Source organism: Chiloscyllium plagiosum, chromosome 17 (assembly GCF_004010195.1).
Source record: "Chiloscyllium plagiosum isolate BGI_BamShark_2017 chromosome 17, ASM401019v2, whole genome shotgun sequence".
Taxonomy (NCBI): Eukaryota; Metazoa; Chordata; class Chondrichthyes; order Orectolobiformes; family Hemiscylliidae; genus Chiloscyllium; species Chiloscyllium plagiosum.
The window spans coordinates 70,282,920-70,306,915 of record NC_057726.1 but is presented as its reverse complement, the minus strand read 5'-3'; the positions used below and the strand labels follow the sequence as shown (position 1 = coordinate 70,306,915).

The following is a 23,996-nucleotide window of genomic DNA, read 5'->3' as shown; positions in this document are numbered from 1 at the left end:
TCAATATCAGGAAAGTTAAAGCCCCCATAACAACCACCCTATTACTTTCACTCTTCTCTTGAATCATCCTCGCAATCCTTTCTTCTACATTTCTAGAACAATTAGGAGGCCTGTAAAAAACTCCTAACAGGGTGAGCTCACCTTTCCTATTCCTAACCTCAGCCCAAACTACCTCAGATGGCGAGTCTTCATCCATCGCCCTTTCCACAGCTGTAATACTATAATGGAAGTTTTCCCGGGTGATGGGCTCCAGAACCACAGTATAAAGACCCAGAATGAAAGGTATACACGCAGGACTGAATAAGAAAGAATGTCATCACTCAGAAAATCCTGGATCTTTGGAATTTTTTACCACAGAACCTGGCTGTCTGGTGTATCAGCGCCCCCTCATGCTCTTATTTGTCTATTTTATTCCGTTCCTGAAAGGCAACTGGATGAATTAACATGAGCAGCCCTCTTTGCTTCATCATAATGGAGCTTTCAGTCATTTTGGAATTTTACATAGTCCAATTAAGTGAAAATGTCATTGCTGTTATGAGAAATATGTCACCAATGAAATTCTCAACTGTTGATCGTAATATACAGTCAAGTGACAATTGTAACAAGAGACCATCAGTCAGCACTAAATAATGTAAAGCATTTGTCTTATTTTAAAATTACACTTTGCTCTTAACCAAGTTTGCAACATTCATTTATTAAATATATTTGGAAAAATACAATTCTGGGAATTTGCTTTGTGAGTGTCATTGGCATATTTGCATGTTAGATGAGGAGGGATTCTTTCTTTCAGGGCGTCACCAGTCTGTGCATTTTTTTATCAAGGCCAGTAATACATACTGGGACATTAAATATATTCAAGCTGAGTTAGACTGAGCTTTGTTTTACAATCAAATCATTTGATATTAAGTCAGGCCGGTATGTAGAGTTAAGGTCACCATCCGATAGCAATGATCGTTGAAATGTTAGAGAAGATTGGAAGGATTGGTTGATCTGCTTCTGTTCTTGTTTATTATCATTTTCTGGTCTTGTACATTCAAATTCCTTACTTAAAATACACTGACCATTAGTCATAACCCATTGTCATTCTTATCTGCTCCAATAGGATATTTGCAAGAGATATATTACGCCTGTTGAAATTGCTGCTCTCAATCGGGAAGCAGTTGTCTATAGCCATTCATTGTGTATTATGACTACTTTGAGGGTCATTGAAGGATGCAATCCGAAAAGGAAATTTGGGCTTGCTGATAAAGCATTGCAAAAAAAAGGTGCATCGTGTTTTTCCACTCCATTTCTCTGTTGAAAACATTGTGGATTGTGTAGGATTGTGGAAGAACATCAGGCAACCTGTAATACCGTGTTGATTACCACAGTGGAAATTTTCAGTGCATGACATGGATTGCTGCAATCTCGGAGTGCTCTTAGTGAAGTATGGCATTTGGGACCATTACTTTTTCTTTTTAATCTTCTCATATTTGGTTTGGAGCAATTAACTGAACTGAGCGTTCAATTTTTATTTGAGAGCAGCAACTTGTTTAAAAAAAGGAAAAGATAAACAAACTTATATTTGTTCATAGGAACTGGCCAGGCAAGTTAATTGCTGATCGACTGTTGTTCTAACAATGTGCAGACACTTTAAGCAGCTATATTCTGCTTAAGAACTGGCAGCTGCTTGGATGTGAAAAGCGTCTCAAAGGGAGCCCGGCGCTGACCAAAGAGAATGTTGATAGAAACGAGATACCACAGGTTCAACTACTTCAGGCTAGATTTGTTAATTGACTAATTTCAGTGATCATCCAGCCAAATTATTCACCTGGGGTTTGCTTCCAACAGTTGCTGGTGTTGAATTCATTTATTGCCCTGTACTTGGGGTTATTGGACTCCCCAGTAAGGTATTATTAATACCTGTTCAGCATTGTGCAATTAGCCAAATGTTTCTGCTCTGCGTATAATACACAATGTGGCTGCAAATTGTGCTCAAAAATGTGTTAGAATATAAAACTGTGAGTTGTTATGCTTTCATGAAAATTATTTGCTTGTCTCTTGGGCACAAAATCTGTCCTGAGCCAGGACTATGTTGGTTTTAAAAATGTATCGCCCTTGGTAAATTAATTGTTGACCATCTTGGGATATTTAAGACTACAAAATAATAATGTTTGTTTTAACTTAATTGACACGGTGCTTATCCCAAAATAGAATTACTGGAACATTAATTGATGTTTTTACTGTCTGTGTACAAATTCATTTTGAATAATTGAAAATGATTTTATATGGTATTAAAAATCTATACTAGTTAGGCTGATATTCATGGGAGCAGTACATCAGCGACTGTGTGAACACAGAGAAAGCTGAATGTACTGAGGTATGATTGTTTTAGTTTCAATCTGGGTAAGGTATATTACTGATTGTGATTAGTATTGAGACCAATACTCTGCCTGAATAAATTGAATTCAAATGGTCTTTGGTTGACAATATTGGATCAGTGAACTGGAAGTAAATTGTAGAAGCTAGAATCACTCCTGGACAGTGAGAACCGAATGTAAACATAAAATATATTTTGAAGATGGGAAGCAAATTGAGAAGAATGTAAATAAGGCACTTGGTTTTCTTGGCTTAGTTATAGCAGAATAGAGTGAATACATGAGGAAGGTTCACTAATTTACAAAATAAGTGGAAAACACTGTAAAATAAGTGCTTTCAGATATGCTGGTTTCCTTAGTTTATTAATTAACTAGTTTATTAATCACCAGGATCAATTCAAATGGATCCAGGTATGTCAGATAAATAAAGATGAGTAAACGGCCAAGCGTTCTCAATTTTCTTCAAATATATGGTTGGCACCTGAAGCCTGGTGGGTCCGGGAATTGATCCAATGCTATTGGCATCTCACTGCATTAAAAAAAACCAGCCCTCTAGACATTCACGCTATACGACTCTCAACTAAACAGATGTATATGTTCCACTCTCATTCAATAAATTATGATATTAATCTGAGAAATTACAATCCATGCTGCTAAATTATCATGCAATCAAAACAGTGATAAGTATGGTCTGATGTTCTGAAGGAAATTGGGAAAAAGCAACATGTGTTTGACAGCTTTGAGTGGGGTAAATGGAAAGTCACTGATACAAGACATGTAACTATGTATAAAATATACTAAGAGAAAACAACAATATATATACAGGACACTGTTTCTGACCAAATCAAGATGGACTACAAAGCAGTCACAGATCTAAACTGGAGAACATGTAAGGTGGATATCAGGTGAGGAAGGAGGTAAGTTTCCAAGTCGGTAAAATTTTAGGTATGTTTGTGAGTAGGGTGCCAAGTAAGCAGGGTGCAAAGTGTGTACAACGCAGGGTATTAGGTAAGTACATTTATAGGTACAAACAGGGTAGGGTGCCTGATGGGGTGCAAGGTAGGTAATGTGCCAGCTTAGGTAGAAAGAGTTGTGACCGATAGCTCGGAAGATTTGGTGAAAATGATGAGGAAGGAGGTAGCAGGCGCTGATGGAGTGGTGAAATGGTGTTGCGTCTGGAGTAAGGGCTTGTTGGCTCTGGTGGTAGGACATTGCTAAGTCTCAAGTATATGTGGGAGATATTGGCAATATGTGTTAGGTCCAGGAAAGTACGGGAGATATTGGATAAGGCCGCAGGGGAAGGTGGGAATCAGATCTCGGGGCTGTGTGAACTGTGTCTTGAATTTGTCAGTGTGCTGGATCCCAGAGCTAAGGGGGTAAGTGTAGACCCACGCTCTTAGGTTTCTACAGGTGTGTGTGTGTGTCGTTGCTGGGGAGATATATGGAGACGGAGCAGTTGTGGATGCGTGTTGTAACTTATGAATTCAGATGATTAGTTTGCTCAGGAGTCAGAGTAGGTATTCAATAGTCTGTTTCCTGAATTACTACTCACTTGATTGCAACAGATCCACCTAAATTCTCCAAGATTAACAAATACTTTTAGAGCATTCAAGGAATGTAGGAATTTCCAGGGTAAACTTTAGTCTCCATGTCTACTTTCCTTGGGTCTCAGGTCCCAATCTGCCACTCCCAACCACACTTTAGAAACAATTAACAAAGGTAAGTCCAGGAGAAAATTGTGGCATTCATGGATAATGAAATTAAATTGGATCAAACATGTGCACAATTATAATGCTTAACAGACATTTGGATAAGTATGTGAAATGTTTGGACAGATATGGTTCAAGAGCAGGCAGATGGAACTGGTTTAGTTTCGAGTTATGTTCAGCATGGACTGATTAGACCGAGAGGTCTATTTCTGTGCTGTATGATTGTATGACTATATGACTCTAAGTGGACATTCTTGTCTCCATCTGTTTGACATCTGGAACCGTGTAGAACATACATATATTTCTAAAGATTTACTTTTCTCTCTTTTTTTCTGTAATTTACTGTAAGCATTTTCATTTTTCCTACCAGCAACGCAAGTTCAACAGAAAGGCAGCTTCAGATACCATATAAACAAAATTAACATTTTGCTGTTAAGAAAATGATATATTGTATTTGTGCAGTAATTATAACTTTTTAAATTAATGTTAACATTGTTGGCAATCACAATCCTATCTCGCAGAACCTGTGGATTCTTCAAAAGTGTCAGTCATTACCTGATGGCCATGGCTACAGCAGATCTTCCCGTTGTCATCATTGATGTAATGTTAAGATTGTTTGTTTGTCATTTACTTTCCAGTTTCTTTCCCGGATATTACTCCTGTCTGTAGTTTGGTAGACATCCTTATGGATTCAGCACCGCCTTCTTGACCTGCAATCTTCTTCGCCACCTCTCCGCCCCCACCTCCTCTCCGGCCTATCACCTTCACCTTAACCTCCTTTCACCTATCGCATTTCCAAAGCCCCTCCCCCAAGTCCCTCATCCCCACCTTTTATCTTAGCCTGCTTGGCACACCCTCCTCATTCCTGAAGAAGGGCCTATGCCCGAAACTTCGATTCTCCTGCTCTTTTGATGCTGCCTGACCTGCTGCGCTTTTCCAGCAACACATTTTTCAGCTCTGATCTCCAACATTTGCAGTCCGCACTTTCTCCTAGACATCCTTATGTCTGGCACCACGGTCTATTCAGCTTGGCTCACAGTTGCTTTTGCCTTTGATCGATTTGTGGCTATTTGTTGTAAGAAGCACTGGGAAAATGGCAGTCGTGGTTATTGGAACAGTGGGTATGCTGGGCTGTTTGGAAACTATTCCCTGGTTCTTCAAATACAGAGCTAAATACACCTTCAATAGCCAGGAGTGGTTTTGCATCACAAAACCAGAATATTACACTTCAATTTACTGGCCTGCATACGTACTTCTCCATCACTTTCTAACTCCTTAGTGGCATTCCTTTTGATTGTTTTCTTTAACATTCTGACATTTAGACACATTTTTATGGCAAGGAAAGCCGTTAGGAGATTCTGAGTGAAAACTGAGAGAGAGGATACCTGTAACCCAGCAATGGAAAATCTGTCATTTCACTATCTCAGGAAGTTTCATTCTGCTATGGATGGCCAATGTTACATGTTTCCCCCATCAGCGAATTGCATTTTTGTGTATGACTTATATCCAACTTCAACCACTACTTGTACTATTGGCTTCCTGCTCCAGCTACTCTGTACCTGCATCTACACAGTGACCCAGAGTCAGTTCCGAGAGCAGTTAAAAACAGTTGTGAAATATAATTTCAGTTTGATTGTCAGACCTATCAAATTGTGAACACTTTTTTGGAATTTCTGCCATTATCAGGATTCATTTTGATCTTCTCGGAATAGATTTATTAAAAGTTGTTGCAAGCAGGGAGTAGGCAATGGAGTAAGACAGTGAGTGAAAGGAATATCTAGATGCAATCAGCATCAGTTAGAGGACCAATTGAGATTAGGACCTGAGGAAAATGAGTGTTAGTTTGAAGAGTGCAAAGAAAAGGTCTGGACACAGGCTGCATTAGTCAGAGCAGTGAGTGGATAGAGGGCTGAGAAATAACCACCATCAGTTATAAGAGTGAACAAAAACAGGGCCCATGGAATCATAGCGATCCCTCACACAGTGAAAGGCAATTCAGTTCATTGTGTCTGGGCCAGTTAAAAACAACCATCTATTCTAAATCTATTTTTCAACATCAGTCCATAGCCTTGTATACCTTGGCATTGCAAGCACAAAACTAATTCCTTCATAACTGTGAGGAAAGCTTCTGCCTGGATCATGCTTTCACATAGTCAGTCAATGTCAGGATCAGATGAATGGAAAACCAGAGACTGTCAGTATCATTTCATACAGCTGTCCAGTCCAGTCCAGCCCAGAACAGTCCAGTCCATTTCAGTCCAGTGTCACCAGGAGTAAAGCAGACCTATTCTGAGAGAAATTTATGTCTGACATTTTAGGAACCAAAGCAGTGGTTTGTTGATGGATATTTTGCTCGTTGATCTTCAAATCTCATATAAAATATGAATAAAAGCAGCACAAACTAAGGTTTACAAGCAATAATAAAGATTATTGATAGTGGTGTTGGCTGTTTATAGTTGATAAATTGTATGCTTATCTTATTAAAAAGGAATAAAACTAATTGCTTTCCAAGGTTTAAGTCATTTTATTAGCAATAATGATAAGAGGCATTAATTTCTAAATTAGTTAATGAGAATGCAATGAAGTTTGCAAGGCATGAGGCGTGTTATGATTGAGCAGTATGTGATCTCCTGGACAGTCGCGTGATACAGAGTAATGACGACTGCAGTGGTGTTAACAGTGGAATAGTTTCAGATCAGGGTTTATGGCCACTGGCCAAATTATAATTCCTGGGAAACATCAGAGAGGTGGAAAGTTTACCAGGTGGATTCAATGACTGAATGTGCCCCCATTTAATTTCTGCTGAAAGACCTTATTTGATGGTCATTCCCCACTGCGCCTTAGTGTCAACACCTTAAGCACTAGTGCGCCCCTCAGCACATAGCCCTGCACCTTGCAATGTGCCAGTCTGCAATACCTGGTTGTGGTCATATCCTTGCTCTGAAAGGCCAACAAGTTTCTGACAGATGAAAGAGTACCTTTCACTGAGTTGATGGTCCTCCAGGCTCAGTCAATGCATGTCTCAGTGTGTGTCTGGGTTGATAGATCTGAGAGCATAGAGTCCTCGATGAACCTCGACAAAATCCATGGCATCACTCTCCAGACTTCCTTTGCAAATGCATTCTATGTTTCAAATTCAATGAAATGTGTGACAGTCTCTACCTCCCTGCAGCTGCATAAAGGCCAGCATGTGCTGGTGAGAAAGGCATGAAGGATCTCACTTTTCACTAACTGTCAAGAAATGTCTTGATGCTTGTTGGAAAGTTCTGGTGATGGGTCATTCTGTCAAATGACTTTGAAATTCTGCTTATGGAACAACCCAACACGATCCACCCTCGCCTTTTCCATTAGGGTCTCAAGGATGCCTCACGCTGACCACTCCCTAATGGACTTGTGGTCAAATGTGTTTTTCTTTGCAAATTTCTTCAGAAAGGACCGGTGACATGGAATGTTCTAACTACTTGGAGTATTGTGCAGTGCTGAGGCCAGCCCCATCCTTCGCAATACTGGGCACTTTCTCGAACCTTTGCAATGGGTCACACTTGGTGTTTAAGTACCGAGGGGGTCCGCACAGCTTGATGCTGCTGCCGCGAATGAAGGTGGCCATCAAGGTGAGGGCAGTGTTTGGAACATGCAGAGGTTTGCACATGGCATCCTTGTGGACATGGTCCATCTGTGACCTCCAGATTAAGTAGAAGATGGCTTTGGTGTCTGCAATGACGCAGATTCTGGGAATCGGCCAGACCTGTACCACATATATGCATACTGGGGGCTCCTTTACTACTCTTTATACGTCGATAGATATCTTGGTCAAAGAAACAGACAATTATTTTGAGTGGTTTTACTGGGCATTTACAAGAACAATTTAAAATGGACCTGATTGAGTTGAAGTTGGATGATGCGGTTTGTTATCACCCAGTCATATTAGTATAATCCCCCAGAACAGCAGGGCATATTTTGCGTTCCGATTTTGAGAAAAGATGCAAATTCTCTTTTGATCCAGTGAATTGTTGCAGTTGGCAGATGGCTGATGACAATGAGATGCCAACAGAGACAGGCACAGGAACCTGGACAGTCAGAGGATTCTGGCTCAAACCGACAGACATGCCCAATGATTTAATCGTACAATAGCCTATTGCTAAATATGCAGTTGCATTTGTAAATCGAAAGCATGAGTGTGGTCGATTATCAGAGGAAGTAGTTATAGAGTCAGAGGGTCATAAAGACATACAGTTTGGAAAGACATTGCAGACCATCAAGCCTGCATCTACAATAACTACCATTAAGGGTGCGTTGATCACAATTTCCCTGCATTTGTTCCACGTCCTTGAATGTTATATTTCAAATACACATCCAAATATGTTTTAAGGATTATAAGGTTTCCGGCCTCAACTACATTCCCAGGTAGTGCATTTCAGATTCTCACGACCTGCAGAGTGATTTTATTTTCTTAAATCCCCCTGAATTTCCTGCAAATTACCCTAAAACTCAATCAAAGGGAATAGCGGCCCCCTGCCATAACCCTAATAATCTTATACACGTCAAACAGCCTTCTCTGCTCTGACAAAAACAATCCAAATCTATCTAGTGTCTCCTTATATCTCAATTATTCCAACCCAGGCAATATTCTTGTAAACCTCCTCTGTATTCCATCAAGTGCGATCACATTCTTCCCAGTGAACGGAACTGCAGCTGTGACCTGACCAAAACTCTGTACCACTCTGACATTATCTCCTTGCTCTTACAGTGCCACAACTAATGGAAACACATATCCCATATGCCTTAGAATATAGAATATATTGCAGTACAACACAGTACAGGCCCTTTGGGCCTTGATGTTGTGTTTATCTTTTATCCCACTCTAAGATCAAACTAACCTACACACCCTTCTATTTACTATCATCAATGCGCCTATCCAAAAGTCATTAAAATGTTTCTAACGTATCTGACTCTACTACCACTGCTGGCAGTGCATTCCACGCACACACCACGCTCTGTGGAAAGAACCTACCTCTGACATCTCCCCTCAACCTTCCTCCAATCACCTTAAAATTATGCCCCTTTGTGATAGCCATTTCCACCCTGGGAAAATGTCTCTGATTATTCACTCTATCTATGCTTCTCATCATCTTGTACACCTCTATGAGGTTGCCTCTCATCCTTCTTCATTCCAATGAGAAAAGCCTTAGCTCCCTCTTGGAGAAGATACTGAGGTACATATTTTTAAGAAAATGGACTAGTTAGTGACAGGCAGCATGCTTTTTTTTGTGTGAGAAGTCATCTCTGACCAGCCTGATTGAATGTTTTAAAGATATGACCAGGATTATTAATAAGGGAAGGGCTGTGATTGCAGTTTATATGGACTCTCGTAAGGCATTTGATGAAGTCCCACATGGCAGACTGGTGCAAAAACTAAAATCACATGGGATTTGGTGTAGGCTGGCTAGATTGATACAAAACTGGCTTGTTCATAGAAGACAAAGGGTAGCGGTGGAAGCGTGTTTTTCAGAATGGAGACCGATCAGCAGTGATGTTCCACGGGATCAGTCATCGGTCCTCTCTTGCACGTATAAGGAAGAAAATGTGAGGTGGTCTGATTATAAAGTTTGCAGCTGACAAAGATTGGTGGAGTTGTGATAGTTCAGACAATTGTGAAAGGATACAACAGAATATTGATTGGCAATTGGACACTGAAATGGCAGATGGAGTTTATTCCAGTCAAATGCGATTTGATGCATTTTGGAGGATCAAATTTAGGTGTGAATTGTACTGAAAGTGGCAGAACCCTCAGGAAACTTAACATACAGACAGAAATGGCAACATAGGTGGCCAAAGTAATTACAAAGGCATATGGCATGCTTGCCTTCATCACCCAGGGCATGGAATGTCAGAGTTAGCAAACCATGTTGCAGTTATATAAACCTCTTATTCGGCTATATTAGAGGTATTGTGTACGGTTTTGCACTACCAGAAGAGCGTCAAAGCCTTGGAGAGAGTATAGAGAAGGTTTCAATACCCTTCCAATCTCTGACATTTTCACACACAGGCTGCTCCCTTGAACAAATTGGGCCCTATGTTTTCCCTGACTAACCTCTGCTATTTAATGTACTTATAAAGAAGCTTAGTATTCTCCTGAATTCCGTTCATGATTATACCTTTTTTGCTCTTATAATTCCTTTCTTACGTTCCCTGTTGCTCTTCCTATACGCCACGAGAGCCACAGCTGAATTGCTCCATTTGGACGTGATAACAGCATTTCTAACCCATGGTTTCATATATTGTATAGTTTGGGATTTTAAGTAAGGCATTTATACCTCATAATGGGAAAGGTGGTTTTAGCAAGTAATTTGAGATATACATAATAACAGTGAAGACAGGGATAATGTTAGGAGATCATGTCGAAAAGTGTGATTATTATGATTATTATGTTTTGTACAAATGTACAGATTCATCCTTGGGTTTGACGGATGTCATATATTGCATTAATATTGAGTTAATCATGTCACGTGCTTTAATCTTTTAAATAATTTTCACAATTCAATTTGTTAAATGGGAATAAGACATAACACAACAGTTAAACATGAAATTGATGCAACTTAAGCGAGAACTTAATTAAGTGTAACAGCTTAATATTAGTTATATATATTAATTGTTAGTTTGACTAATTTCAAATAATTAATGTGAGAGAGAACTTGGTTTTGCTTGGAGCGTCGGGATCAACAGGAAGGATTGTGGACACGTGGCCAGCAGGAGAAAGAACTACAATCAAGCCTGCTGGGAGTATTGGTCACGTTAGTTTAAACTCTCACCTCAGTTAGAACTGCAGCCAAGCCATGGTGTGACCTGTTCTTTCAGCTGTGAACTGCAGTTTCCTGTGTTGATCAAATAAGGCAAGTGACAGTCTGACATTACCATATATGGTGCATGGAATGTGGCTGTTCAACACTTGAGAGTTGCTCACCAATAAAACTCCATTGGCTATAACTGAACAGTGTGAGGTTTGCAGGAGGAGCGCACTTTGAGATTGAATTCAAGAGTCGTGAAGTGATGTTGCAGCTGTACAGGACTTTGGTTAGGCCACAGTTGGAGTACTGTGTGCAGTTCTGGTCGCCTCACTTTAGGAAAGATGTGGAAGCTTTGGAGAGGGTGCAGAGAAGATTTACCAGGATGTTGCCTGGAATGGAGAGGAAGTCGTACGAGGATAGGTTGAGAGTGCTAGGCCTTTTCTCGTTGGAACGGCGAAGGATGAGGGGTGACTTGATAGAGGTTTATAAGATGATCAGAGGAATAGATAGAGTAAACAGTCAGAAACTTTTTCCCCGGGTAAAACAGAGTGTTACAAGGGGACATAAATTTAAGGTGAAGGGTGGAAGATATAGGGGAGATGTCAGGGGTGGGTTCTTTACCCAGAGAGTGGTGGGGGCAAGGAATGCGCTGCCCGTGGGAGTGGTAGAGTCGGAATCATTGGCGACCTTTAAGCGGCATTTGGATAGGTACATGGATGGATACTTAATCTAGGTTAGAAGTTCGGCACAACATCGTGGGCCGAAAGGCCTGTTCTGTGCTGTATTGTTCTATGACTCATTTCCCTGGCTGGTTAATACTGTATACTATCCCTCACCCATTTGCTCAAACTAAATCCTCCTGAATTGGACCTGGTGCTATCCTTAGCTGTATGTGCGGATACTGTAGGCAATCATCACGATGGCTCAGTAGTTAGCACTGCTGCCTCACAGCACCAGGGTCCCAGTTTCAATCCCAGGCTTGGGTGACTGTCTGCGCGGGTTTGCTCTGGTTTCCTCCCACAGCCCAAAGATGTGCCGGTCAGGTGAATTGGCTATGCCAAAATTGCCCATAGTGTTAGGTGCATTAGTCAGAGGGAAATGGGTGTTCGCCGAGCTGGGAATTTGTGATGCAGACGTTTCATCCCCTGTCTAGGTGACATCCTCAGTGCTTGGGACCTTCCTGTGAAGTGCTTCTGTATGTTTCCTCTGGCATTTATAGTGGTTTGTCTCTGCCGATTCCGGTTGTCAGTTCCAGCTGTCCGCTGCAGTGGCTGGTATATTGGGTCCAGGTCGATGTGTTTGTTGATAGAATCTGTGGATAAGTGCCATGCCTCTAGGAATTCCCTGGCTGTTCTCTGTTTGGCTTGTCCTATAACAGTAGTGTTGTCCCAGTCGAACTCATGTTGCTTGTCATCCGCGTGTGTGGCTACTAAGGATAGCTGGTCGTGTCGTTTCATGGCTAGTTGGTGTTCATGGATACGGATCGTTAGCTGTCTTCCTGTTTGTCCTATGTAGTGTTTTGCGCAGTCCTTGCATGGGATTTTGTATACAAGGTTGGTTTTGCTCATGCAAAACCAACAAGTCGTTTGTCCTGGTGAGTTGTTGTCTGAGAGTGGCAAATTCCCTCATTCACTCAAAAACAAAACCATTATTCCTCAGCTAAGGACAATAAAACTGCATACAGTATTCCAGGTTGATTTCAACAATGTCTTATATAATTGCGACAAGACTTCCTTATTCTTGTGCTCCAAACCTCTCACTCCGAAGGCTAACATGCATTTTTCCACCTTCACTGCCTACTGCACCTGTGGGGCTTATTTTTAGTGACTGGTGCACAAGGGCACCCAAGTCTCATTGAACATTCCTCTTCTCAACATGCAGCCATTCAAGTAATAATCTCCCTACATATTTGGCTATCAAAAGGAATAACCTCACAATTTCCTCATTGTACATTATCTGCCATGCACTGACCCAGTCACTCAGCCAGCCCAAATCACACTGTGACATCATTGCATCCTCTTCACAGCTTACCCTTCCACCCAGGTTTGTATCAAATTTTGAGAGAAAACTTTTAGCTCTCTCACTCTCAATTTTGTGATTAGCTTGAGTGCTGGTACTGCTCCTTGCAGGACCCCACTAATTGCCGCATGCTATTCATAAAAAGACCCATTTATTCATACACTTTGTTTCCTATCTGCTCATTAATTTTCGATCCAACTCAATACAGTATCCTCAATCCTGTGCACTTTAATTTTTCATATTTTATGTGGGACTTTATCTAAAGCCTTTTGAAAGTCCAATAAACCAGATCCATTAGCTGCCCCAACCAACTCTATTAATTAAATTGCAGAAGAATTTCAGCAGATTTATGAAGCATGATTACCGCTTTGCACGTCCATGCAGACAATCCGAGATTCTACATAGTTTTCAAAGTGCTCTGATATAATATTTTTCAGAATGGACTTGAGTATTTTCCCACTAATGAAGTCAGACTCACTGGTTTACGATTCACTGTTTTATTTCTAACTCATTTTTAAAACTGTAGGGAACTCTTCCAGAATCTTAGAAATGACCACCAGTGCATCTATTATTTCGATGGTCACTTTTTTCATTCTCAGGATCTCGGTGATCAGACTCTGGCCCTTTTCACACCAATTTATCTAACACAGTTTTTCTATGAATGCATATTTGTTTCAGTTCGTCCCTCTCATTCAACTCTGCGTTCCCTCTCATTTCTGGTGCCTTATTCATGTCCTCCTTTGTGTAGATAGACGTGAAATATAAATATATTTCATCAATAATTTCTAGGTTCCATATTATAAATGCATAACTGTGGGATAACTGTGGGGGACCTACATTTGTTTTCATCAGTCTTTCTGTCTTTGCACATTCATGGAAACTTTTCTCGTCAGTTCTTATGTTCACCCACAAGCTTTCTCACATGTTCTGTATTCCCTTTCTTAAGCAAGACATTGAACCTCCTTTGATGACTTTTAAACTGTTCCCAATCCTCAAGTCTATTGCATTTAATAGGCAATTTGTATGCCTCTCTTTGCATCTGAGACTCTCTAACTTTCCCAAAAGTCATGGTTTGGTCATTATTCTCTTTGCAATCTTGCAGCAGACTGGAATAAACAATTTTTGTAGTTCACCCATTTGCTTTTGGAATGTTACCCATTGCCTATCCATTGTCATTCCTTTCAGTAACCTTTCTCCATCCGTCAACTCAAACTCGAGCCTCATTTCATTGTAGTTTTCTTTACTAAGATTCTGGACCCCGGTCTCAGAAATAACTACCTCCATCTGCACCTTGATGAAGTGTGCACCTGAACCAGATGGATGGCAGTGGTATAAGAAGACCACTCACTTCCACCTTCTCAAGGATCCTTAATAGTGGGCAGCAAGTCCTGGCTTTGCCAAGGAAGCCCACATCCCAGGAAAGGATGAAATTGATATTCTGTGGCTACCTGTGAAATCAGCCCTGCATTCATATGGACCAATCTAGCAATGTTCACGCATATGTTTTGCAGAAATTCTTTTCTGACTGCCTTGTGTTTTTGTGTTCCCAGTCCACTTTAGGTATTTCTACAATCCATTCCAATATCATTTCTTTGCAGGATTTACATTTGTTTGTTTATAAGACTGTAAGTAATATCAACCTAATTGCGTCCTTGGAGAATTTGGTTGCTATTTATCTAAACTCCTTGAGTTGGTGACAGTTTCAAGTAAAGGTTCGATTATTTGAAAAATGAAAATGAAGTATCCTTTCAGTGCGGTACTAACACTTGCTGATGTTGATTACATTTGCTGTCCTGTGCTTGTGGCTATTGGAATCCCTGGTAAGTAACATCTGACCATGTTTGTGAAAGTGGTCAACGATTGCTTTGAGAATGATCTATAATCTGGGCAAGAATGGTGTCAAAACCATGCCACTTATAAGAAGTGTTTCTCTTCCAACACTGTTCAATCAATCTGGCCTCAATGTTTTTCAAAATCAGTTCTGATCCAATTGGTTACCTTGTCATGTAATGGCATTAAAAAAAAACACCTTCATGATATTTCTTCATGTCTTATTCACTTTGATTAATGTAATGAAACCTTATTTGCTGATATCAAAGTCTCTAATGCACCTGCTATGCGTAGCCCCAGTTTAGATCATTTGTTCTGTGTTCAAACAGTGAAAACAGTTGATGGTGATTAATTAGGCATGGCAACATGCAACTTTGTGATGAGAGCCAATATCTAGAAAAAGAGCTTTTGGCATTGAATGTTGAAGAAATATCATTGTGCTTGTAATTCAGTGATCATTGGCAAATAGTTCATTCTCTGGGGGTGAGTTATCCTGAAAAGTCACTTCCACTGTTTGGAAATTTCTGCCTTTAGGTTACACAGGTTAATGAAGTTAACACCACAAAGCTGGTAAGCCATGATCATATGCAAAGTCTCCAGACTTCAGTGCTGAACAGACAACTCATCCTCCTATGTACTTTCATATTAGACAAAGTAATTCACACTGCTTTAACAATGCTTTGTTTACTTGTGGGATATTGCTGTTGCTGGCTCTCCAGCATTTATTGCCTGTCCGTAGTTTGCCCTTGAGAAGGTGGTGATGAGCTGCCTTCCTGAGCTACTGCAGTCCCTGTGCTGTAGAGAGACCCATAATTGAGAATTGAATACTTTTGGCCCATCAACAGTGAAGGAACATTGGTATATAAGTCACATATTTCTACAGCACAGAGACAGCCCCTTCAGCCCCAAACCATTCCATGCAGACCAAAATGTCCACCCCATTGCCCTACACTTGGCACATATCCTTCTTAACCTTACCTATTCATGTATTTTTCCAAACGTCTTTTAAATGTTGGTAATGTACCCACCTTAACCACTTCTACTAGCAGTTCATTTCACATGCATACCACCCTCTGTGTAAAAACACGGTAAGGTCAGTGCAGGAGAAAGAGAGAGAGAGAGAAACCCACCCTGCTAACTGACAGAGCAGGGAACCTGCACAGTTACTGCCTTTGTTGTTTGAATTCAAGTATCACTGGACATCGGAGAGTGTCTAGGAAAATTAACAAACAGTGAAATTCACAACTCACCTTGGAGGAACCAGTTTGGGAGAGGTTAAAGACAGAAACAGATAAGTGAATATTTTTAAGTGTGGCCTTACTGAAAGCCTGTAGTAGTGAGTAGCGTAGGTTCTTTCTTCATTGTATGTTATATTGAAACATGTCTCTTGATTAAACTTAAAAATATAAGCCATAAGCATTAAGTTAGCCAGCAGCAGTATTTCAAAGAGGAATAAGACAATGCTATTTTCTGGGTCTGCAGACTGAAAAAAGGAAAAATGGCTTTTAGTAGAGTGAGATGCTCTTTTTTTTTAGATTAGATTACAGTGTGGGAACAGGCCCTTCGGCCCAATAAATCCACACCGACCCGCCGAAGCGAAACCCACCCATACCCCTACATTTACCCCTTACCTAACACTACAGGCAATTTAGTGTGGCCAATTCACCTGACCCTGCACATCTTTGGACTGTGGGAGGAAACCGGAGCACCCGGAGGAAACGGTCTCTGGCGCTGTGAGGCAGCAGTGCTAACCACTGTGCCACCGTGCCGCCCACGGTGGCATATGGGGCATATGGTGGCTTATTGTCATATGGGGGAGTTTCAGGAGCGTTTATGTGTTACTGAGGATTATATCTGCAATAAGTACAATTGGTTGCGAATTCTATCGGATCAAATGGATCAGTTGGAGAGACAGTTAGAGGCAATTAGGAATTTGGAAGAGCAATAGGATGTGATGGATGGCAGATATAGGGAGGGAGAAAATTTGCAGATACAGTCACATAGATGGGTTAACTCCAAGAATAATAAGAGAGGTAGGCATGTAGTGCAGGAGTCTTCAGTGGCTATCCCCATTTCAAGCAAGATGCTGTTTGGAAAATGTAAGGAGTGATGGATTCTCAGGGGAATGTAGCAAGAATAGCCAAGTTTCTGGTATCGAAACTGGCTCTAATGCAATATGGGGTCCATCGGGTTCTATGAGATCGATTGTGTTAGGGGATTCTCTAGTTTGACACACAGACAGATATTTCTGTGGCTACTAGCAAGACATTCAGAATGGTGTGTTGCCTCCCTGGTGCCGGGATCAAGGATGTCATAGAGAGGGTACAAAATGTTCTCAAAAGGGAGAGGGACCAGCAGGCACTCATTGTACACTTTGGAACCAATGACATAAGAAGGCAAAAAAGATGACATTCTGAATGGAGAACATAGAGAGTTATGCAGGAATTTAAAAAGGAGGTCCTCGAGCATAGTAATATATGACATGTATACCTCTAACCAGTGGAGAGTTTGCTTTCTGGGATGCATTGATTCCAGATTTGCTTGGGTCCTTGATGCCACACTCGCTCAAATGCAGCCTTGACATCAAAGGATATCACTCTCACCTCACCTCTGGAATTCAGTTCTTTCATCCATCTTTGAACCAAGGCTTGAATGAGGTCCGGAGCTGAATAGATCTGGAGGATTTCAAATCGAGTGTCAGTGGGCGGCTTACTTCTCAATAGGTGGTGCTTCATAGCACTGATAATAACATCTTCTGTCACTTTACTAATGGTCAAGAGCAGACTGATGGGATAGTGATTGGCCAAGGTGCATTTGACCTGCTTTTTATGAACAGGGTACACATGGGCAATTTTCCATATTGTAAGGTAGATGCCAATGTTATAAATAAACTGGAAGAGCATGAAAGGGGTTAAGCTCTGAAGTACAAGTCTTTAGTACTACTGCTGGAATGTTGTCATGACCCATATATTTTGCATTATCCAGTGCCTCCAGTGAGTTTTTAAATTGTCCATCACAATGCATTACTGTCGATTGGAGTCATTGGTTGTGGGATCACTTAACTCGTTTCATCACTTGCTGCTTATGCTGTTTGATGCCCCTTTAGCATTCTTTGGTAGCTTTGCCATATTGCCAACTCATTTTTAGGTTTCCCTGGTGCTGCTCCTGGCATGTCCTTCTGCATTCTCCAGTGAACTAGGGCTGATGATGGCAATGGAAGAGTGGCAGATATACTGGGCTCTGAGGTTGCAAAATGTGTTAAAGTAAAGTTCTGCTGATAATGATGGCCCAAAGATCCTCATGGATGCCCAGTCTTGAGTTGGTACAACTGTGTGAAGTCTGTCCCATTTAACACCGTGGTAGTGCCTCACAAAATGACAGAAGGGATTTTCAATGTGTCAGTGAGACTCCCTTTGCACAAGGACTGTGCGGTGGTCACTCTTACAGATGTTGTAATGGGCTGATGCATCTGCAGCCAGCAGATTGGTAAGGATGAGGTTAAGTATGCCTTTTACCTTTTTGTTGGTTCATTCATCACCTACCGTAAACACAGTCTAACAACAATGTCCTTTCGGACCCGAACAGCTCGATTACTCGTACAGAGCCACCCTTGGTGATGAACATTTGAAATTACCAGCCTGCTCTTTGTGGACAAATTCAGAAATCACACAACACCGGGTTATAGTCCAATAAGTTTTTTTGAAATCACATGCTTTCGGAGCATAGACTCGTCATCAGATAAAGCAAGAGACAGGCACACAGAATACAGTATGTAAGGATTGAGAGATCAAAAACTCATAGAATTTGTGTGAGTGGAGTGTTGAATAATAAGTCGCTGCAGGTAACCAAGAGTGTGAGTGTAAATGTCAACAGCTGAATAACACGTGAAAGGATGACCTACCATTTGATTAAACGAGGCAGAGAGATCATTACAATCTGGAGGTATCTGTGAAAAACAAACAGAGGAAGGGTCCCAGGATCCGAAATGTGAACTGCAATTTTCTTCACTGATGTGGCAAGACCTGCTGTGCCATTGGCCATGCCGAGGTCATTTCAAAACCTATTGTACAAGAAACCCCAGTTTTTGTGGCAATATTACACATTTCTTACAGAAACTCAGCACCCACAGACCAACCAAACCAGAAACATTCCTCGTCACAATCGACGTTTCGGCACTCTACACCAGCATGCACCACGATGATGGTATCACTTCAACATCCTCAGTACTCGATACCAACAACTGCCAAGTTCTTAGAAGCCATCCTGCATCTCATCCACTTCATGCTCGACTACGTCTTCACCTTCAACAGCTAGTTCTCTATCCAGACACATGGAACTTTCATAAAGACTAAAGTTGCACCTCGATATACCAACATTTTCATACACAAGTTTGACAAAGACATCTTCAAATTCTTCCTCATACATAAACTAGACATCTTCCTCATTGACATTTCCTTCCTTTAGTCCCACAGCAAGGAATTACTGAAATAACTACAAAGCGATATCAACAAGTTTCATCCCACCATCAAACTTACCATGGTTTACTTATTAGAATCAGTCTCATTCTTAGACTCATGCATCTCCATCAAGGATAGACATGTTAGTACCTCACTCTACCACAAACCCATGGATAACCTCACGATGCAGCACTCTATCTTCTACACAAAACATATGAAAGAAGCCATCCCCTACGGACAAGCCCTGTGCATACACAGGATCTGCACACATGGTGAGGAACACAACTCAAACCTAACGATATTGAAGGACACCCTCAAAAGAATGGGATATGGCACTCAACTCATCAAGCACCACTTCCAACATGCCACAGCAAAAAAACCTCGATGATCTCCCCAGAAGACAGGCACATGATATGACCTATAGAGTACCCTTCATCGTCCAATCTTCCCCAGAGTGGGAAGACTACGCCATGTTCTTTACAGATTTCAACATGTCCTCGATGTTAATTAGCATTTTCTCCATGACCATCCCTCTTCTCACCTTCAAACAACCACCAAACCTTAAACCATCATTCACAGCAACCTGTTCAGCCTTCAGGACAACATTGAGCACAACACCACACAAACCTGCCATGGCAACTATTGCCGGCCATGTCAGATCATTGATATGGATACTGCCATCACATGTGGGAACATCATCCACCATGTACACGGTAGTACTCATGTGAGGCACCCAATGTCATCTATCTCATACGTTGCAGGCTAGGATGCCTCAAGACATGGGACATTGGACATCCATGCAGATGCTACGGCAATGGAGGAATGGACACTGTGCACTAATTGCTATCCAGGAATGATCCCTCCCAGTGGAGGAACACCTCAGCAGTCAAGGACATTCAGCTTCTAATCTTCAGGTAAACATCCTGCAAGTCAGCCTTTGAGATACATAACAACGAGCAGAAACTGATAGCCAAGTTCCATACGCAGTAAGATGGCCTCAACCATGACCTTGAATTCATATAATCCACCACACTGTTCTGTATCTGTGAAATCGTCCATAATGTCCTGGTTTGATATCATCATCTCGATAAATGGTTATGATCTCTCTGCCTTAATGATCTTGGACAGTTTTGGATTACTTATTACTTTGGTTAGTTCCTCAGTATGTGACTCTTTTACCGCTCTTGTTATTCCAGTCAAATAAAAACCAAAAGAACTGTGGATGCTGTAAATGAAGAGCAAGGTCAGGGGTTGCTGCTGGTGGTGATGGTGGGTGATGGGTGCGGAGTGGGTCTAGCAGCATCTGTGAAGAAAAGTAAGGGTTCATTTTTCAAGTCCAGTGACCCTTCATCTGGCTTTTTTTTCACATATATTGCTGGACTTGCTCGGCTTTTCCAGAAACTTCAATTTTTGTTCCATTTTACTTCAGTCATTTGCTCAATTTCCAGCATGACCTTATTTTAAAATGTTTTTGTAATTATCTCTCTGCTCATTTCATCTGATTCTAGGTCATCCCTTCAGTTGTTATTCAGCTGTTGACACTTTTCTCACACTATCTCACACCCTTGGTCCCCTGCAGAGACTTATTATTCAACACTCTCCTCGTACCATTTGTATAATTATTTGATCTCTCTGCCATTGATCTCTCTGCTCATAAATGCTGTGTTCTGTGTGTTTCTTTCTCACTTCACCTGATGAAGGCGCTCCACACTGAAAACTTGTGATATCAAATAAACCTGTTCAACAGCATCCCAGGAGCAGGAGAATCGATGTTTCAGGCACAAGCCCTTCATCAAGAATGAAGCTTGTCGGCCGGGGCCTGAGAGATAAATGGTATGGGTGTGGGGCTGGGGCTAAGGTAGCTGAGAATGCAATAGGTAGATGAAGGTGAGGGAGAAGGTGATAGGTCGGAGAGGAAAGTGGAGCAGATAGATGGAAAATATGATGGACAGGTCAAGAGGGTGGTGCTGAGTTAAAGATTTGGGACTGGGATATGGTGGGGTAGGGGAAACGAGGAAACTAATGAAATCCACATTAATCCCGTGCAGTTGCAGGGTCCCAAGGCAGAAGGTGAGGTGTTCTTTCTCCAGGTGTTGTGTGGTTAGAGTTTGGTGACGGGGGAGGCCCAGGACCTCCATGTCCTTTGTGGAGGTGGAGTTGAAGTGTTCAGCCACAGAATGGTGGAGTTAGTTTGTGCGGGAGTATTAGAAATGCTCTCTGAAACGATCTGAAAGTTGGCCTCCTCTCTCCCTGATGTAGAGGACATCACATCGGGTGCATTTGTGGAGGTACAGGAAGGTTGGAAGTGGAAGGACACTTTGGTGTGGGCCATGGATGGAAGTAAGGTGGGAGGTGTGGGCAGGTTTTGCAATTCCTGTGACAGCAGAGCAAGGTGCCAAGAGTGGTGTGAGTGCTGTTGGGGGGTGTGGATCTGACAAGGGAGTAGCAAAGGTAATAGCCTCTCTGAAATGTTAATAGAGGTGGGAAGGAAATATATTCCTCATGGTCTGTTTGTAGTGGTGGAAGTGGCAGAGTATGATGTGATATACCTAAAGGTTGGTGGGGTGAAAGGTGAAGACCAGGTGAATTCAGTCATTTTGGACCAAATGGCCTGTTTCTATATTGTATTGAATCTAACCTAACTTCAAGAGGAAGTCCCTCCATATTGTATACCAATGTGTTGCCACCTCTGCTAAGTATCCTCTGCTAATGGGACAATGTGTATGCAGGCATGGTGATGGTGATGTCTGCGACATTGTGTGCAAATGGGATATTTGAGGAGCATTCATGTGTGTTTTTAATATTGGTAGTAGTTAGATTTCTTGTAATGTTTTAAAAAAACTTTTCTCAAAACAGTGTCTGTGATAAAAGCCTATAAAATCAGGTATAATTATCAAATATTAAATGCAACTAATTCAACAGGATATCCAGTCCAACTGATGTATTTAACCTATCCATCTGGCTTTATTTATTCATTGCAGTTAACCTGATGGCAATTCTGATCCTCTCTCAGAGGAACTGCGGGCTCTCAAGATGTATCACGCTGTACCTGATAGCAATGGCGATGGCTGACTTCTTGGTTGTCATATCTGATGTGCTGTTGAGGTGGCTTATTATGTATTTTCCAGTGTCTTTCCTGGATATTACTTATATCTGTAGTTTGATTACCGTGTTCATTTCTGCAGCTACGGTGAATTCTGTCTGGTTGACTGTTGCTTTCACCTTTGATCGATTTGTGGCTATTTGCTGCCAGAAATTTAAAACCAGATATTGCACTGAGAAAACTGCAGCCGTGATTATTGGAACAGTGAGCGTGATGAGTTATTTGGAAAGTGTTCCCTGGTTTTTCTATTTCCAATCCAAGTACATCTTCAATAATCTGCCATGGTTTTGCATCACAAAGCCAGAGTATTACACTTCAACCTTCTGGATATTATATGTTGCAGTCCATCGCCTTCTGTCCCCTTTACTGCCATGCATTATTTTGCTTATTTTGAACACTCTGACTGTAAGACATATTGTCATAGCAAGCAAGGCCCGTAGGAGACTCCAGAAGGACAAGGACAGGGAGAGGACCCGTGACCTGGAGATGGACAAACGCAGAAAGTCCATTGTTTTATTGTTTGCTGTCTCAGGCTGCTTCATTATTTTATGGACTCCTTATGTGGCATGTTTCCTATATCAACGAATTGCAGTAATACATGATTATTCTCCTCTTTCCCCAGCTGCAGGTACGGTCAGTTACATGCTGCAGCTCTTCAGTACTTGTACAAACACTTGTATATACACCGTGACCCAGAGGCAATTCCGGGAACAGCTGAAAACTGTGATGAAACTCCCTTTCACTATCATTCTCAGATCCATCAATCAGTGATTATAATAGATGGCATGCAGTAGAATTTGATTCGATCTATAAACCTTTGTATATCTGAGCTGAGCATCTCTGAGACAACAACGCAGTGGAGAATGGTTGTGCCCACAACAAAGAGATCAGAGAAACTCTTTATTCATTTCTCTTCTCAGGGACTTATCCATTTTCCCTCTGGAAGTTGCTCTTGCATCAGCCTCCACTGTCTGGATGGATTTCCTCTCATAGTCCAAAGATGTGCAGGTTAGGTGAATTGGCCATGCTAAATTGCCCACATTATTGAGTGATGTGTAGATTAGGTGCATTAGTCAGGGGTGAATATCGGATGGGGGAATGGGTCTGAGTGGGTTACTCTTTGGACGATCAGTGTGGAACTGTTGGGCCCAAGGACCTGTTTCCACACTGTCTGGATTCTATGAACCTGTCAAGCAGGGTATTTCACATTGTAATCACTCAGTGAGTATATATTTTGATTTCTAGCTCCCTTCTCCTTTGCCTGTCAATTACTTTCCACTTGTACCTTCTGGCTACTACAATTATAACAGTTTGAACAGTTTGTTCTCATTGATTATATTATGGGCTTGACAACTTTTATTCAATTCCTCTTAACTGACTCTGGATAACAGCTCATATTTCTGCAGTCTCACCAGTGAACTGAAATTGCTCATCCTTATTAGAAACAGTAAATACCCCCCACAATCTCACAAAATCCTTCCACTTATACTGAGTGTACAATTGAATACTGCATCCTCGGATACTAAGAAAAATAACTGCAGAGATAGTGGATGTATTTGTCATAATCTTACAAGAATCCTTAGATTCATGAAAAGTCCCAGAGGATTTGAAGACTACCAACATATCACCTTTAGTTAGATTGGGAAGGAGCCAAGACAATGTGTTTCGATTTGAACATCTACAGGTACTCAAATTTCCTTTTCGAACAGCTTGCTTCATGTGTCCTGTTCCTACAA

The 23,996-nt window shown here is 41.3% G+C and overlaps 1 protein-coding gene across 1 annotated transcript in view; it reads left to right on the top strand.

Moving 5' to 3' along the window:
- LOC122558651 (probable G-protein coupled receptor 139) overlaps positions 1-23,031 on the top strand; it is a 35,580-nt gene extending 12,549 nt beyond the window's left edge. Inside the window, exons 2-3 of the mRNA XM_043707449.1 lie at positions 20,354-20,472; positions 22,139-23,031. Coding sequence (XP_043563384.1) covers positions 20,354-20,472; positions 22,139-23,031 — 1,012 coding nt within the window. The remainder of the gene's footprint in view (positions 1-20,353; positions 20,473-22,138) is intronic.
- Positions 23,032-23,996: the final 965 nt, after the last annotated feature.